At 43.7% G+C, this 15,605-nt stretch overlaps 1 protein-coding gene across 1 annotated transcript; it reads left to right on the top strand.

Moving 5' to 3' along the window:
• The first annotated feature begins 3,541 nt into the window (after positions 1-3,541).
• Positions 3,542-9,669, top strand: LOC144040878 (uncharacterized). Its single transcript, XM_077555238.1, has 8 exons — positions 3,542-3,718; positions 4,763-4,908; positions 6,614-6,729; positions 6,854-6,978; positions 8,141-8,430; positions 8,625-8,713; positions 8,785-8,968; positions 9,202-9,669. Exons 1-8 carry the CDS (start codon positions 3,661-3,663, stop codon positions 9,346-9,348), a joined length of 1,155 nt encoding a protein of 384 aa, XP_077411364.1. The 5' UTR covers positions 3,542-3,660; the 3' UTR covers positions 9,349-9,669.
• Positions 9,670-15,605: the final 5,936 nt, after the last annotated feature.

Below are 15,605 nucleotides of genomic sequence, written 5' to 3'. Positions count from 1 at the left end.
ACAGACTTAATCTATTTCCACAACAATGGGCCATTGTCTGTGGTTGAAGTGTCTGTAATCAATGATGTCTTTTTAAAGTCTTATCTCATTGGTGGAGGCTTTGTGGTACCGCTACTTCAAGATAGTATAAGAATGTTGTGAGTCCGCTGTAACTTCGCACTTGCGAGACGCTGCCACCATTGCTGGGAGCTCGCTTGTGGCCGGAATATTCTGTAGAAATAAAACCTTCGAAGGAACTGTTCACCGATCTCCAGCCTGTATTCAGATAATCAACATTCTCACTATCCGAAAGAAAACGAACACGCGAAGAAAAATATTATTTTCTTCAACACCTACTTGAAGTGTCCCAGTTCCGCCCTCATTTGCCCCAAGTGTTTGGGGCAAATGTAAACAACAAAAAATGGCTGATTCCAATGAATTATTTGTTGTTCTGGTTAACGCAGGCATTCCAAATCACATTGTGTGATGTGAACATATGTCTTGTATTTTCATTTGCCTCGAACGCTTTGAGGTCGGAACTAACACAATCCAAGTGGGATAAATCTGATTTCCAACTTCCCCGAATGCAACATTTATCCTCAGTGAAAGGACGCTCTCCGCTCATGGAAAAGCATTGGACTTTGAGTCGCTGTAATTTGATTTGAAAATGTGATCAAATGTTGTTTGACTACTATAACAATATGCCTGGTTTGTATGCTAGACACAGGCAAAAGCAATACAATACCAGGCTGTACCGTGGAAATGAAGCGGAAATATAAGAAATGCCCCAGATGTTTGGAATTGTCAATACCTCGTTGGTAAGGGGGAGTGCAATTTTCAGTACATTAATTTTTCATGAGCGCTTTATTTTTGAGAACCTAATGGAGCAGTTACATAAAAGATGTTTTTTCTCAAATGGAGGTACGTGAGATTTAAAAATAAATTTAGAAAGTAGCATCTAGGCAAAATGCCTTAAAAAATTATTAATTTGTGTAAATATTGCAGTAAAATATAAGTTAATAATAATTTAACTTCATAAAATAAATGTTGCTTATTTTCATTGTCTCCCCATAGCACAATGGCTCGACACAACTTAGCATCACCTGTCCGTCATTTCAAAACTTTATTATCATTATTTTTTGAACAAATCAAACACTTTTACAAATTGACTAAGAATCCAAAAGAGGACAGTTAATGGCGATAATGTTATGTGCGCAAATCTGTATAATTAATATATTTCGATTTCACAAAAGTTTTTTTTAACGCTTTATTGATCAACGTGCACAGTCAACAACATGCATCGCAAAAGTCACATTAAAGTAGTGCAAGTCCAAACCAACAATATTAATAATGCAACAAATAGGCAGCTCGATTTCCAAAAAGTTCAAGAAAAAAACCCACCTCTAATGTTCCGCCCGCATTAGTTTCACAAACTCCCAAATCGAGCGCACTCTTGCTCCATCTTAAATCTCGCTGCTTATGCGTTCTTTGGATAGGTGCCTCCAACCAGGGGACCAGCGCCCCCCAGAGGCCTGCAACAACCGATGCAGCGGATGTGCGAACCAGTCCTGCTGTGTCCTCTTCCTCGTCCGCATCAGCAGCAGCTGCTACCGTACTTCCCTCTTCCGGCACATCATCAGTCGGAGAGGTCAGCAGAGTCATCCTCAGGGTTGCAGAGACAGACGACTCCCACTGCAGGGACCACGGCACCCGCCGTGTCGGAAACGGCGCTGTCCGGTAAGTGTCCCCCTGGCGTGTGTATATTATAAAAGGTGACATTTTATAGAAGAAATACTCTTTGATTGTTCATAGTTGAGAGTGCTAACTGGCCATATGGGTGAAATTATATAGCTAAAATACCATCGATGCCAGAAAATGTACCTTTAAACGGTGTGCAAAGTTGACATTTTGATGTTGGCCCCTCTCATGACTATAAAAAATAGTTTGATGAAGCATTGAAACACAGGATAACTGTCTTAATTTGTAGAAAAATATCATATGTCTCTTTTTAATGTTTGAGTAGTCTACATGGGTGTGGGCGCGTGTAGCCTTTCTTCGCAAGCAGCAGTTCCTCTCCTTCAGCATCATGTCCTCCACTTCCTCTCCTCCCCTCCATAATATCCACCCTTTCTCCCTCCGCCCCTCCGTCAGAGTACGGCCCTCATCGGCTGCCCATAAGTTTAGTGTGTAGGCGTTTGCAGCGGTTACTTCGCCTGGCCGACCCCCCCCAGGACAGGGGCGGCGAGCGGCCCCTTCTTCTGCCTCCTCCTCCTCTTCTTCCTCTGTACCCCCAGAAAGACTGGAAGCCACTGCTGCTCCTGAGACGCAACCCCATTCAGGTTACCCTCACCCCAACCCCCTTCGTGTCTTTTTTTTTCTTTTTTGCCTGCCCCCCGCCCCCTCCTCTCCTTGCCATCTTACCCTTGACATGCTTGTGTAAAGCCAGTTAGGCTCCACAATGACCACTAATCCCACTGTGATCGCCCCTCCATTCACAGAAATACCACCATGTGCTTATTAACATGCCACTAGCCTCTTTTACGTAGATGTCAATTTCATTCATTCACCATAACAGGACGGTCAAAGAGTGTGTGGAACTTCACACCCATGTCCCGCCATTATGGGATATACCATTTACAGTATGACTCTAATATTGAACAAAAAGGAGGCCCGTTGGCGGGACAACTTGGTCACCCCTTAAGTTGTGACCCACAAGAGGGCAGAAAAATCTATTTCCAAAAGTTTCACTTCAACTCGTCACCATGGCCACAATCTTTGCTCACTAGGCATCAAATTCTCACATTTTGTAGTGACAAGTCTCTTCTTTCAGACAAACTAACTTTTATTTGGCTAAGGTGTCATTTAGTACCTTTATTTTCACTTTAAGCGAGGAGAAGTCGGACTAACTCGCCTATCTTTTCCATGTTAAATTCGCCTCTTTTTTCCTCTTTATTTTGGATAAATCATAAGTTTTCAACCTGCTCTCATTTGGTCATTTTTCATCCGATTAAAAAAATTAGAACATGCTCGTGTTCCCCAAACCCTGGCCGTTCTAACGAGCCATTTTTTGAACCATTAAGTCGTGAGAGGCTTTTGTTCCAGGTGTGCGTCTCTCATACAATATCAATGGAATATGGGTGCGTGACGTCTCCAAGTCAAATGTGTGTGCGTGAAAGTGCATTTTTCTTAAAGGGACAGTGAGATACTTTTAGTTGATGTTGATTATGGTTAACTTCCACATTTTTTGACCGATTCGTCCTTTAAATTTTAAACTGTTCAGCTCATTTACATTTTTTTATGGACAGTAAGATACTTTTAGTTGATGTTGATTATGGTTAACTTCCACATTTCTTGACCGATTCCAGTCGTTTAAATTTTAAACTGTTCAGCTCATTTACAAGAGTCAGCAGTCCCATTCAAAATTTCCGCGGGAATTTTTCTAGTTATTATTATTAGGCTACAAGGCTTTGAAATGACGTCACACAGGTCTTCAAGGCTTTGAAATGACGTCGCACAGGGTCCCGCAAAGCTTTTTCCCCCCTTGTTTCGTCTGCTTGTGACGTGGTATCATTGTGATCTGGGGACAAGAGGGCGGAGGGAGGTGCGACGCAGTTGACTCGGTGATCCCCTGCTGCTAAGTGTGCCCCTGCTGTTAATTTCCGTCCAGTGGAAGTTCCGAACATGAGGATTCATGCAGTGACTTTCCTTGTTACCTTTGTCCTTTGGTGGACTTGTTCAGGTGAGAGTGTACTTACTTAATTAACTTTGGATGAAAAATAACCCCCACCCACCACCCCCGCCGCAATACTTTGTCCAAAAATCTAATGAAGTTATATTCTTTTAATTCAGAGTTCAACTCTTATCGAGGTTTTCCTTTAAAAAATGTCATTGCACTCATTGTGAGCTCTTGAGACTTTTTTTTTAAATGGCAAAGGACTATCAAAAAAATAACAGCAATTTAGAATTTTATGGGAATAAAAAAACCATACTGTGCACTTCAAGGCGCCCGAGTCGCCACGGAGACGCAACAAGTAGGCCTACGCCACAACGCTCGGCTTGTATGCACTTTTCCTATGTTTTTTTATCTTAAATGAGAGCCGTGCGTGCGCAACCCCACCAAGTGTTTCTTTGTAGTAACTTTACGTGTTTAGTTGTGCATTTATAAGGCTGGGAAGCGCTGGGAGCACGCTACTTTGGTGACAGTTATTAGATCTCTAAATTCCGATTTTCAACCGAACACACCGTCACAGTTCGAGTCTTTTAATACACTGTAAACAAAAACAAACAAAAAAGGTGTTTGCTCAATTTGAAAGATAGAATGAACAATATTCAGTCGGTGTTTGTAACTTTTCTCTCCTTAGCTAGATAATGCTTGACATGTCGGCTATAGCGTAATTGAAATACCGGAACTATAAAATATACATGTCAGCTGCTACATCTTTGTTTAGATTTTATCCAACATTAATTATTAATTAATTAAATGTTTTAGTCCCTGTCACCCCCCCCCCCCCCCCCAGTTCTAAAATCCCATCTGCGCCACTATACGTAGGCCCTGCCTGATGGATCGGGGACGTATACTGTAGGCCTATTAGAAGTGTCTGCGCCCCATGTGACCTTAATTGTCCTATAGCGCCCCCTAAGGACACCACTTGAAATGGCAAAGACGTTCATTGCTATGTTACATGACAAGCCCCTGGACTAGCTATCATTTTTACTGTATATGCAATGAATGCGGTCATGTGTGGTGGATTTTGGTGTGTTTCTCATCTTGTTGTTTTTCCAGTGCTCTCCCAATGTCCGACCAACTGGCGGCGCTACAAGGAACACTGTTACTATTTCTCAAACGACTATCAGAGTTGGCAAAGAGCTCTACACAGCTGTTACTCCAAGGGAGGCCTCCTGGCCAGCATTTGGGACAGAAATGAGCAGGTGACGCTCTCTCTCTCTCTCTCTCTCTCTCTATTTCACTCTTTCCATCTATCTCAATTTCTCTCTTTCTCTCTCTATTTCTCTTTCTATTTCTCTCTCTCTCTTTCTATTTATCTATATTTTTCTCTTTCTCTATTTCTCACTCTCCATATTTCTCTTTTTCCTTCTCTCTCTTTTTCTATTTCTCTCTCTCTATTTCTCTCTATTTCTCTTTGTCTCTCTTTCTATTTATCTCTCTATATTTTTTCTATTTCTCTGTTTCTCACTCTCTCTATTTCTCTATTTTTCCTTCTCTCTCTTTCTATTTCTATTTCTCTCTCTATTTCTTTCTCTCTATTTATCTCTCCATTTCTCCCTTTCTATTTCTCTCTTTCTATTTATATCTCTCTATTTCTCTATATTTTTCTCAATTTCTCTCTCTATTTCTCACTCTCTATTTTTCCTCCTCTCTCTTTCTATTTCTATTTCTCTCTCTAGTTCTCACTCTCTATTTCTCTATTTTTCCTCCTCTTTCTATTTCTCTCTCTTTTTCTCTCTATCTTTCTTTTTATTCCTCTCTCCATTTCGCTCTCTCTTTCTTGCTCTCTTATTTCTTTATTTTTTTCTCTCTCTCTTTCTATTTCTCTCTTTATCTCTACTTCTCAATCTCTATCTCTCTATTTCTCTCTCTCAATCTTTATCAATTGCACTCTCTCTCTCTTTCTGTCTCTCTATTTCTCTCTTTCTCTCTATTGCTCTCTATGTATATATTTCTCTCTCTATATATTTCTCTCTCTTCATTTCTCTCTATTTCTCAATCTTTTATCAATCGCTCTCTCTCTATTTCTCTCTTATGCTCTCTTTCTCACTCTCTGTCTCTCTATTTCTCTCTATATATATTTCTCTCTATCGCTCAATCTCTTTCACTCTCTTTATATTTCTCTCTCTCTCTTTCACTCCCTCTCGATTTCTCTATTGCTTTCTCTCTCGCTATTTCTCTCTCTCTATTTCTCTCTCTATCTCTGTCTTTCTTTATCAATCGCTCTCTCTATTTCTCTCTTACGCTCTCTCTATTTCTCTCTCTATTTCTCAATCTTTATCAATCGCTCTCTATTTCTTTCTCTCTCTCTGTTTCTCTATTTCTCTTTCGATTTCCCTCTCTATTTTTCTCTCTATATATTTCTCTCCATTTCTCTCTCTCAATCTTGATCAATCTCTCTGTATTGTATCTCTCATTCTCTCGCTCCCTTTTGCTCCCGCTCTTTCATTTTCATAACTTGAAAACGGACACTGTTTTGCGTTGATTCAAAAATCAGCTCATTGGCCGTGGCGGTAGTGTTCGCCCTGAGGCTGGGAGGTCGTGGGTTCAATCCCCGGCCGGGTCATACCAAAGACAATAAGAACGGAACCCAATGCCGCCCGGCTTGACACTCAGCATTAAGGTTTGGAATTGGGGGCTTAGAACACCAAATGATTCCCAAGCGCAGCCCCTGCGGCTCACCGCTCCCTGGGTCAAATGCGGAGAAGGAATTCCGCCCCACTTAGTTGGGTGTGACAATCAGTGGTACTTTAACTTTAAAAAAAGGCTAGCTCCGAGATGGTTCTGAAAAGCGGTTCCATCGTAAACGCTTGTGCCCCAAAAAGTCTTGGAAATGCGTCCACGCAGGGCCAAGCAAAGAACCGGGCTAATGGAAACGTTTCTTTACTCTCTCTACCATTCTTGCAGAACTGGGTGCGTTCACAATTTCCCAGGAACTTCATCTGGATCGGCCTGTGGCGTGCTTATCAGTATAACTCAGAGTGGAAGTGGGTTGATGGAACGCTTTACTTTCAAGTAGTGTCGTAAGTGCCATTTCTTTACTCAGTGCTTGGAGCAGGAAAAATCTCTGTGCCTGAAATCCGCTCTGGGAGGTTGGGGGCCACCAATTTATAAATCCCTTGTGTGAAAGCTTGTTGCCTGTTTCAGGCAATGGGGTCCTGGTCCGCTGCACGAAAAACCTAGTAGCGGATACTGCACTGTGATAACGCAAAGTGGTTGGTACACCAAGGACTGCGACAGGTACCTGGCCTACATCTGCAAGCGCCCTGTGGGTGAGTCCACACTTTGTTGATTTGTGGCTGCATTACCTTAGCGTGTCGCTACGACAATGCGGTTAGTAATGTGACGTCCCAGCAAAATTGGACTCGTTCTTTTTGCATGGAACTTTCTTTTCCAGGTGAGGAGATTGAGACGGGATTCCTGGTCCAATCCAATCCAAATCCATGTGTTGCCACATTGACATTGAGAAAGTGATTATAAAGTAACTTAGTTACTTTGCTAATTACTTGTTACTTTCATAGTAACATTCGGGAAAAAACACACCGGGTTTTGTCAATTAATTGGAAGTGCAGTTTTGAAAATGGCATTTAGGAACAAAATTAGTTTTTGTTAAAAATGAAATAGACAACCTTAGTTTTAAACATGCAATATTTGGCATCAAGCACACGATCACTTACTTGTTAACGCATTCACTGCCATTGACGGCTATATACGTCCAAAATTCATTTGAACTATTTCTATTAGTTTTTTTCCACTTGCTAACAAGAGTATGAAAACCTAGATCTTTTTTTTTTTGTACATTCAGAACAGATATAAATTTTGTGATTAATCGTTAGTTAACTAGTGAAGTCATGTGATTAATTACAATTTAAAAAATGTATCACCTGACGCCCCTAATTTAAAAAAAAAGTATTAAAAATAACGGGCGTTAGACGATTAAAATCTTTATTCGAAATCAATCGCATGACTTCAATAGTTGACTCAAGATTAATCACAAATTTTATATCTGTTATAAATATACAAAAAAATAAATTCTAGGTTTTCATAAAAAATGAAATGAAATGGGAAAAAAAAGTTAAATAGAAAAAGTTCACATGAATTTTTGACGTCTATAGTCGTCAATGGCAGTGAATGAGTTAATTTAGCTTTGAATGTTTATTTATAGCTTACTTTGGAAGCATGACTTCTTCATGCACAGATGATTACTTAGTAATTGCCAGAGTTCTTTTTAAGTCAGTCATACAGCTGATGGCAACCAGACTCCGGTATTTTTTCAAATGACTTATGCCATCATGCTCAAAAAGTAAGAGTGGCGCTAGCGACCCTGAAAGAAAAGGCAGACGTCCTGTGTCTTCAGAAGACGCATGACAAACAACGTTTGCATGTCTGCTAATGTGCACTGTCCTTTCAAATGGATTTCTTTTTTCTCTGCAGACGAGACCCCATCCCTTGCCTGTCCGAAATGTCCTGATCTTACATGCCCCGCTCTTCCTAATCTTACCTGTCCCGCCCTCCCGAAATGTCCTGATCTTACATGCCCCGCTCTTCCTAATCTTACCTGTCCCGCCCTCCCCACCTCCCACCCTCCCCACTACCCACTGACGTCGACCACCGCTCCGCCGACCAATCGGGAGCCCGAGATCTGCACGAGCTCGGCCAGTGGGATGGCGTGTTCCTCTCACAATGTCACATGCTCGTGCATGCTCCCCGTGCTTGCCAACTCGGTGAGTTAATGGTTTTTGCTGTGAATGCTGAATAGCATTATAAGCTCCCCGTGTTGTAAGTAAGCTGACCTTTTTCAGGTCATCTTTGGAAATATCTGTCCATATTGTCCACAATGACATAAAAAGGATCGTTTTTATTGTCTTTTGCAAATAAATGATTAAAATTAAATTTTTTCTCAATTGTGCGTGTACAGAAAGGCGGATTCAGAGGTGCGCTCGATGACGGTCTCAGCGTGAACCGCAGCATAGTCATCAGAGGACGAGCCTATCCCAAAGCAGAGACGTAATAAGCCACGCCCTGCCCCAAGGTCAAGAAGCCCGTTACCACGACGACTTTGTGTGTTTGCGCGGCAGGCTCATCGTCAACCTGCTGGGGCGCGACCTCCACCCCGATGACGACGCGACGGCGCTGCACCTGAGGTTCAACTTTGAAAGCAGAACCGTCGTGCTCAACTCCATGGTGGACGGCTCGTGGGGTGAAAAGAGGCAGGAGAACTTTCCAGAGCAACGGCCCTTTGGACCCGGACTCGACTTCAAGGTCACACCACTTGATCTTGATCTGGTCACACTTGGAAGTGTTTTTCTTTTGAAGCTTTTTCTGTAGTGCGCATCTATGATGAGGCCTAGCATCCGTAAAATCCAAAATATCAATCCAATACGAGCATAAATTGAAGTGGGCGCAAGTAGAGATGTCCACATGTGAAAATGCACCTGTAGAAACTACATTTACTGATTGAGTACTTATTGACTTTCTGATTTGTCCTCATCCAGATTGTCATCTGGTGTGACGCCGACACTTTTCGCCTGACCTTTAACGACATCCACCAGATGGATCACAAATATCAAATTCAAGACCTGCGAAGCATCAAGTGGTTGGAGGTGTGGTCTGCGTTGCTGACTAGTATCCAGCTGATGTGACGTCGCCGTCCGAATGCAGCTTCCTGTCTGGATGACCACTTTGTGGACGCCAATCAGCAATTAGTTTAATTCTAGTACTCACTACTGCCACCTTTTGTTGTTCTCCACTGTTTAGCTTAGCGATGCAACGATAAAATGTAACTGTACAATTTCATGTCATGGAGGCCACACTACGGATTGTGGTATAAAAAAATGTGTGGAATATTAAGTGCCAGGGATGTGAAATATGAAGAGACATGACGTTCCAATTAGTTAATTTCCACTTGAGTGTTTTGAAGTGATAAAATAAAGTGAACAATAAAAGTGAATAATTAAAGTGAACATTTCAGTAAGTGTCTTTGTTTTTGTGCGGTTGCAGCACCCTCTGGTGGCTCATTTGTCATTACGTGCCTCTCAAAAGCGTTATCAGTGCTTGGAGGTAGTGATGGGACGAACAACACTGGTGCTCCAGCACTCTGCCGAGTGCGCAAGTGTGAAACCCCGTATCGGCGCGTGTATCGCTTTATCGCAGTGGTTCTATGGAATTGTAGTTCAGGGTTTGAAGCTTGTATCGAAGCTTCAGTGTCGCACTGCCATCACTACTATATACACAGTGTGAGATGGGACAATGAAGCCTTGTGAAGCTTTTGAGGCTTTCGGCTGATTGCTTTGGAAAAAGAGTCGAAGTTTCAAAGCCCCATAAGATAGATCGTACCGGTGACATCTGGTGGTCAGCTGGAGCCATAGCAGCTATAATCTTCAAAGTGATTCGCCTGATTGATTTATATTCCAACATAACACCAGTACACTCAGTCTTACATTTGTGTCTATCTAATGATCATCAGGTACACATGGAAGTGTTGCAATATTTTGACACTGTACCAGTACTATGGTTCAATGTGATGTCCTGTTACTCATTCAATTTTTATAAACATGATTTGGATATGACACAAGTGCGCTGTGAAGCCAGATGACAAGTATTTCAACATCAGTCTTTGGGAGATGTGACTGAGGGTCTTGGAGAAGCGCTTATAGCAACCCGGTGGAAAATACTTGGGTCAAGCCTGTATCTTCTACACACGATTTAAAAGTAATGCATAATTGGAAACTTTAATTGCATCATTGTGGGAGTACTTTTGTTGGAAACATACCGAATAACTAACTTTTCCAGGTGAACATAAAGTGAAGCAAATATCTACATGAGGGAATTGTGCGCCTGACACCGCGCCAAAGGGTTTGAATCAGTTACGTAATTTCCGGTATCTCATTAGCGCGCATAAAGCCGCATACGTCATCAGCACGTGATCACGGAGGTTTCATCGGGGCTTTTGATACATTGTTTCGAGCAGTCTGTCTCACTCGGCTGACACATGCTCCGGAGTCTCAGTGTCAAACGTCCCACCTCTTTTCTTTTTTTTTCTTCTTTTTGGAGAGCTCAGTATTGATCATTTGACATGTCATCATCACTGTTCTCCCTTTTTTTTTTTTTGTATGTGGGTGTGTGTTTGTGCGTGTGTGTGTGTGTGTGTGCGTGCGTGCGTGCGTGCGTGCGTGCGTGCGTGCGTGTAAAAAAAAAACAAATCCCATACCGTTCACCTAAACCAAACACTTCAGAATCCAGCGTTGTGGGGCCGTCAGGAGACCCGAAGAAGGACCAAAGAAAAGAAAGGAAAGTGAAGTCCAGTACCGACCAGACATCACCCACCGGGCCACCAACCAGAGTCCTTCACCAACCCCAGAGACATCCAAACTCCAACAAATCAGGGAGACCTCAAGGGCCCAAAGGAAAGACTGAGGAAAGGTAGGAAGGACAGACGAAGCAGAGTGAGATCCCAGACACCAGCATCCACCAATCCAATGACCTGAGGGAGAAGCAGATTGTGTCTGAGTTACGATAGATGCTGGTGTGGTGGATCTGGCATGCATGAAAATCTCCACCAAAGAGGGGAGCCGTCGACCCCCGCCAGGACAGAGCGAGCGCAACACCTCAGGGCCCCCCAGGCCGTGGCAGCGCCAAAGGACGACCCCCGGGCCCCGCAGGGGCCACCGGCCGGAGAGCAAACCCAGGAGCAGGAGCGCCCCCCACCCCAACGCGGCCCGCGCCCCCAACCCAACGCAGCAGGACGGGGCACTGCAGGCCCGCCAGGCACCCCACCGGCCCACAACCCCTGCCCCCCCCCCCCCCAGTTGTATGGTGCATTAAAATTGGAGGGGAGTTGCAGGGCGAAGATGGTGTTTCCACCCTACCCCACTCCCCCCCAAAGTGTGTTATGTGCCCTCTATGTCTGAAGTGTATTGTGCAAAACTAGTGCAGTGAGTTAAGAGGAGCGACCAGCTGGGCCCCCCCCAACCGGGCGGGGGCGGGAGGCGCACCCGACCACCAAACCCCCCTCCACCCCACCGGGACCCCGGCGGGCATATGGGACCAGCCCGGCGGGGCGATAGGGCTTGCCCCCCGGAATACTGGGGCCCGCCCGAAGTGCCAGGAGGTCCACCGGAGCGGGGCGGGCACAACCCCAATCCCATCCACCCTCCCGGCCCCCGGAGCGCCGAGACCCAGGCCACGGATGGAGCCCCCGGGCCAGGGGAGGGGGAGGAAGGCGGACAGGGGAGGGGGAGGGGACGGGGGAAGGAGACGACAGGAAGGGCAGGAGGCAGCGGCAGGGCCGCAGAGAGAGGGGGAGAGGCACCCCACCGGCCCACAATCCCCGCTCCCCCCACGACCCCCCCCCCCCGCACCCCACCCACCCCCGCCATCCACCCCAACCCAGCCCCAGTCGCCCCCAGGTCCCCAAATCCCCAGACACCCCCCAACCCCAGCACCCCCGCCCCGAACACCAGGGAGAGCCCCACAACGCAGCACCCCCCACGAGACCCAGGGAACGACCAAGACGCAGCCGCCACCCAGCAGCCAACAGAGGGGCAGACCCGCCCACGCCCAGCCAGGGGGGGACAGCACCTGTAGAATTAGCCCCCTGGCATGCAGTGAATCCGAATATTAACCCTTAGTGCCCATTGGAGGTGAATCTGCTCGATCCTGTTGGCAGCAACTGGGTTCCTGACTATAAAAATACAACTATTAGTTACAAACTGCCAAATGCAGAGACATCAATGTAAGTTATCACGATGTGGTGGCTCTCGCTAACAGGCAGAATTAAATAACCAGAATTAGGTTAAAATATTCTATATACGTAGACCATATTTCGATGAATTTTGATATTTGGTTTTTATTTGAGGCCGATATTTTTTCCATTAAAATGCGATTTATGAGGAGGTTAGACCATTGGTCGATATTCAGAGTTTGTTTATTTTTCCAGTAAGGGCTACAAGTGTAGATTGAATTTGTTTATGTGGTAAGTCAGTTGTCGTTAGGTCACCTAGCAAACACAAGTTTGGAGATAAAGGTATTCTACAGTCCAAGATAGCGGAAAAATTTTCTAAGACTTTAGTCCAGAAATACATAACCGGAGTACATAACCATAAAGCATGAAAATAAGTGTCTGTAGTGTTTTGTAAACACTGGAGACAAATGTCGGAGAGTGAGAGTCCCATTTTCTTCATCATATATTGAGTAATGTATGTTCTATGAATAATTTTGTATTGGATAAGTTGTAAATGTGTGTGTTTTGTCATTTTAAATAAGTTTTCACAAACTTGAATGCAAAAGTCAGATTCCGGAGCTATAGACAAGTCTGTCTCCCATTTCAAGATGGGTAAAGACATTTTATCAGTATATGAAAGTAACTTATATATTTTTGAGAGTTTTTTTGTTGTCGGAGAAAGCTTGATAATATCTTTAGCTAAAACAGGCGGTTGGAGCATACCCCGAAGTGTTGGAATTGGTTTCTTTATCATACTTTTAACTTGCAGATAATGTAAAAAATTTCCGCTTTTTATTTTGTATTTTTGGAGCAAGGATGTATATGATATAAACATATTATCTGAAAAAAAAATGGTTGAGATGTGTAATTCCTTTCTGCTCCCACACACCTAAATAAAACGATTGTGTTACGGTGTGGGAGTGGAGGACCCAAGTGCAGGAAGGTAGGAGAGCCACGGCAGGGATGCGGATAACTTAGTTTTAATCAAAAAACAAGGAAACACAAAATCACGCCCGAGGGCGGACAAAACGGCGAGTCATTGGGATACGGAGTAGATTCACGTAGAAGCGCTACAAGTCAGGTCTGGTGAGTAGCGTCACGGAGTAATAACCCGACACTCCTCGCTGTATCTGCCAGGCCTTTATCTTGGCCTGATGGGCTGATGGGCAGCAGGTGTGTTTGGCGGGCTCCGCCCTCCAGCTGTTTCCCCAGTGACTGCAAGGGAAACAGAAACAGCTGACCCCAATCATTACAGTTTGGTTGTTAAGTTGAAAGTCGGTGTTATGCCATAGGGGAGAAAGCCCACAGGGCTCCACTTGGGCTTTTGTAATTTCTAGTTCTAGTGCCTTCCACCAGGCAGTCAGGGTGGCGGAAATCAATGGGGTTTTAAAACAATTATGTTGCTTAATCGATGTTGTGATAAAGAGTAAATCTAGAAGTCTGAGGTTATTACAATCCTTCAGTTGTAGTTCCAGCCAACAGTTAGTATCTCTGTTGGGTTGTGCCCATAGAATGATATATTGTAGCTGGTTAGCTATATAGTAGTGCATAAAATTTGGTGCCTCTAGACCTCCTTTGGATTAACTTTTCTGAAGAGTAGATAGACCAATCTTTGCTTTTTTTTTTTATTCCAGTAAAATTTTGTAACGGCCGAGTCCAACAGCTGGAACCAGTTAGCCGTAGGTTTAAATGGAATCATTGAGAAAAAAATTGTTTATTTTGGGTAAAACTTTCATTTTAATTGTGGCTATTCGTCCTATTAGAGAAATAGGAAGATTATTCCAGCGCTCCAGGTCATTATAAATGCTAACCAGAAGTGGAGTAAAATTTAAATGATTTAAATCAGTTAATTTAGGTGAGATTTTTATGCCTAAATATTTTAAATTACCTATAGGAAATGAGTAGTGTGGGTCCTGGCTTGCAGGGTTCCATGAATTTTCTGTAATAGGTAGAAGTGTTGATTTTGTCCAATTAATAGAATAATCTGATAAATGTGAGAATCGGGTTATTAAGTTAAATACTTCCCCTAACGAAATAGCGGGCTTTTCTAAATAAAGTAAAATATCATCGGCATATAGATTAATTTTGTGTTCTGTTACCCCAGAGTGAATTCCTTAGGAAAATTTTGGCTGCGGTTTGTCCTTGGCCGATTTTGACCAGTGTTTATTATTATTATTTATTTTATTTTTTTATTGCGCCCCTCGTGTTTTGCAATACACATAGCCATCTTGTACAGTCAGCCCAGAGCCCACTATTTTATAAATACAGGCCGATTACCCGAGACGCCGTATTGCCACAAAAAGCAGCCAACCGCCCCGCATGCGCCCTCATCGGCCGCCACTTGCGAGGAGGACATGTACTCACGGCTGGCGTCTGGCGTGCAACAACTGACCGTTTATGGTTCGTAGGATTGTCACTTTGTGACCAATAATAAGCAGCGCTGCAGTAACCAATTAACTACAAACACTAGCCCACAGGAGCGCACGAGCCGCACCAGCCCTCCGCCCCTTAAGTTGTAGGAGCTAGCTACTGAAAAGAGAAAAATGGCGAAATGAAAGAAGGCAGTTGACAAAGAAATGGGTGGTGTCAAAAAAATAAGATGGATGTAAATAAAAATGCTTCATGGAAGTGCAACCAAATGTGCAAAAATGACAGAGCTTTTTTAGTGGAGGAAAGATGCTGAGGCAGGTTCCAGCAGCACGTCTACAGGAAGGCCCGGTGGAAAGCACATTTAATATGGCTAAATATTAGACCAAGTCCATACATTTAATGCAATTGTTGTTGCAATGCTCACCATCAAAAATCATCAAGAAGACCTACATCTGTGATTTGATCATATCACAGTTAGTAGCAGTTGAGGAATATTATTTGATATGTGGACAAATGAGCTGGATTACTTTCACATAAGCACGTGTGTGTGTGTGTGTGTGTGTGTGTGTGTGTGTGTGCGCGCGCGTGTGTGTGTGTGTGTGTGTGTGTGCGTGTGTGTGTGTGTGTGTGTGTGCGCGCGCGCGCGTGTGTGTGTGTGTGGGTGTGTGGGTGAGGGGGGTGGGTGATTTATGTGTGTGTGTGTTTTTTTTTTCTTACATCAATTGCTATGTTAAGAACACAATAGTTAACATTATTATGATTATATGTACATTTATCACTAGCAGCAGAAACATCAGCTGTTAAGGC

This window comes from Vanacampus margaritifer, unplaced genomic scaffold (assembly GCF_051991255.1).
Source record: "Vanacampus margaritifer isolate UIUO_Vmar unplaced genomic scaffold, RoL_Vmar_1.0 HiC_scaffold_42, whole genome shotgun sequence".
Taxonomy (NCBI): Eukaryota; Metazoa; Chordata; class Actinopteri; order Syngnathiformes; family Syngnathidae; genus Vanacampus; species Vanacampus margaritifer.
Note: the sequence above shows the minus strand (reverse complement) of the source record. Positions and strands in the feature narration are given on the sequence as shown.

Bases quoted from the DNA above. Each gene is read 5' to 3' on its own strand.
- LOC144040878 (XM_077555238.1), top strand. From the start codon at position 3,661: ATGAGGATTCATGCAGTGACTTTCCTTGTTACCTTTGTCCTTTGGTGG. The intron at 6,979-8,140 runs GTGAGTCCACAC...TTTTCTCTGCAG, and splicing joins CATCTGCAAGCGCCCTGTGG to ACGAGACCCCATCCCTTGCC. The intron at 8,714-8,784 runs GTAATAAGCCAC...TTTGCGCGGCAG, and splicing joins GCCTATCCCAAAGCAGAGAC to GCTCATCGTCAACCTGCTGG.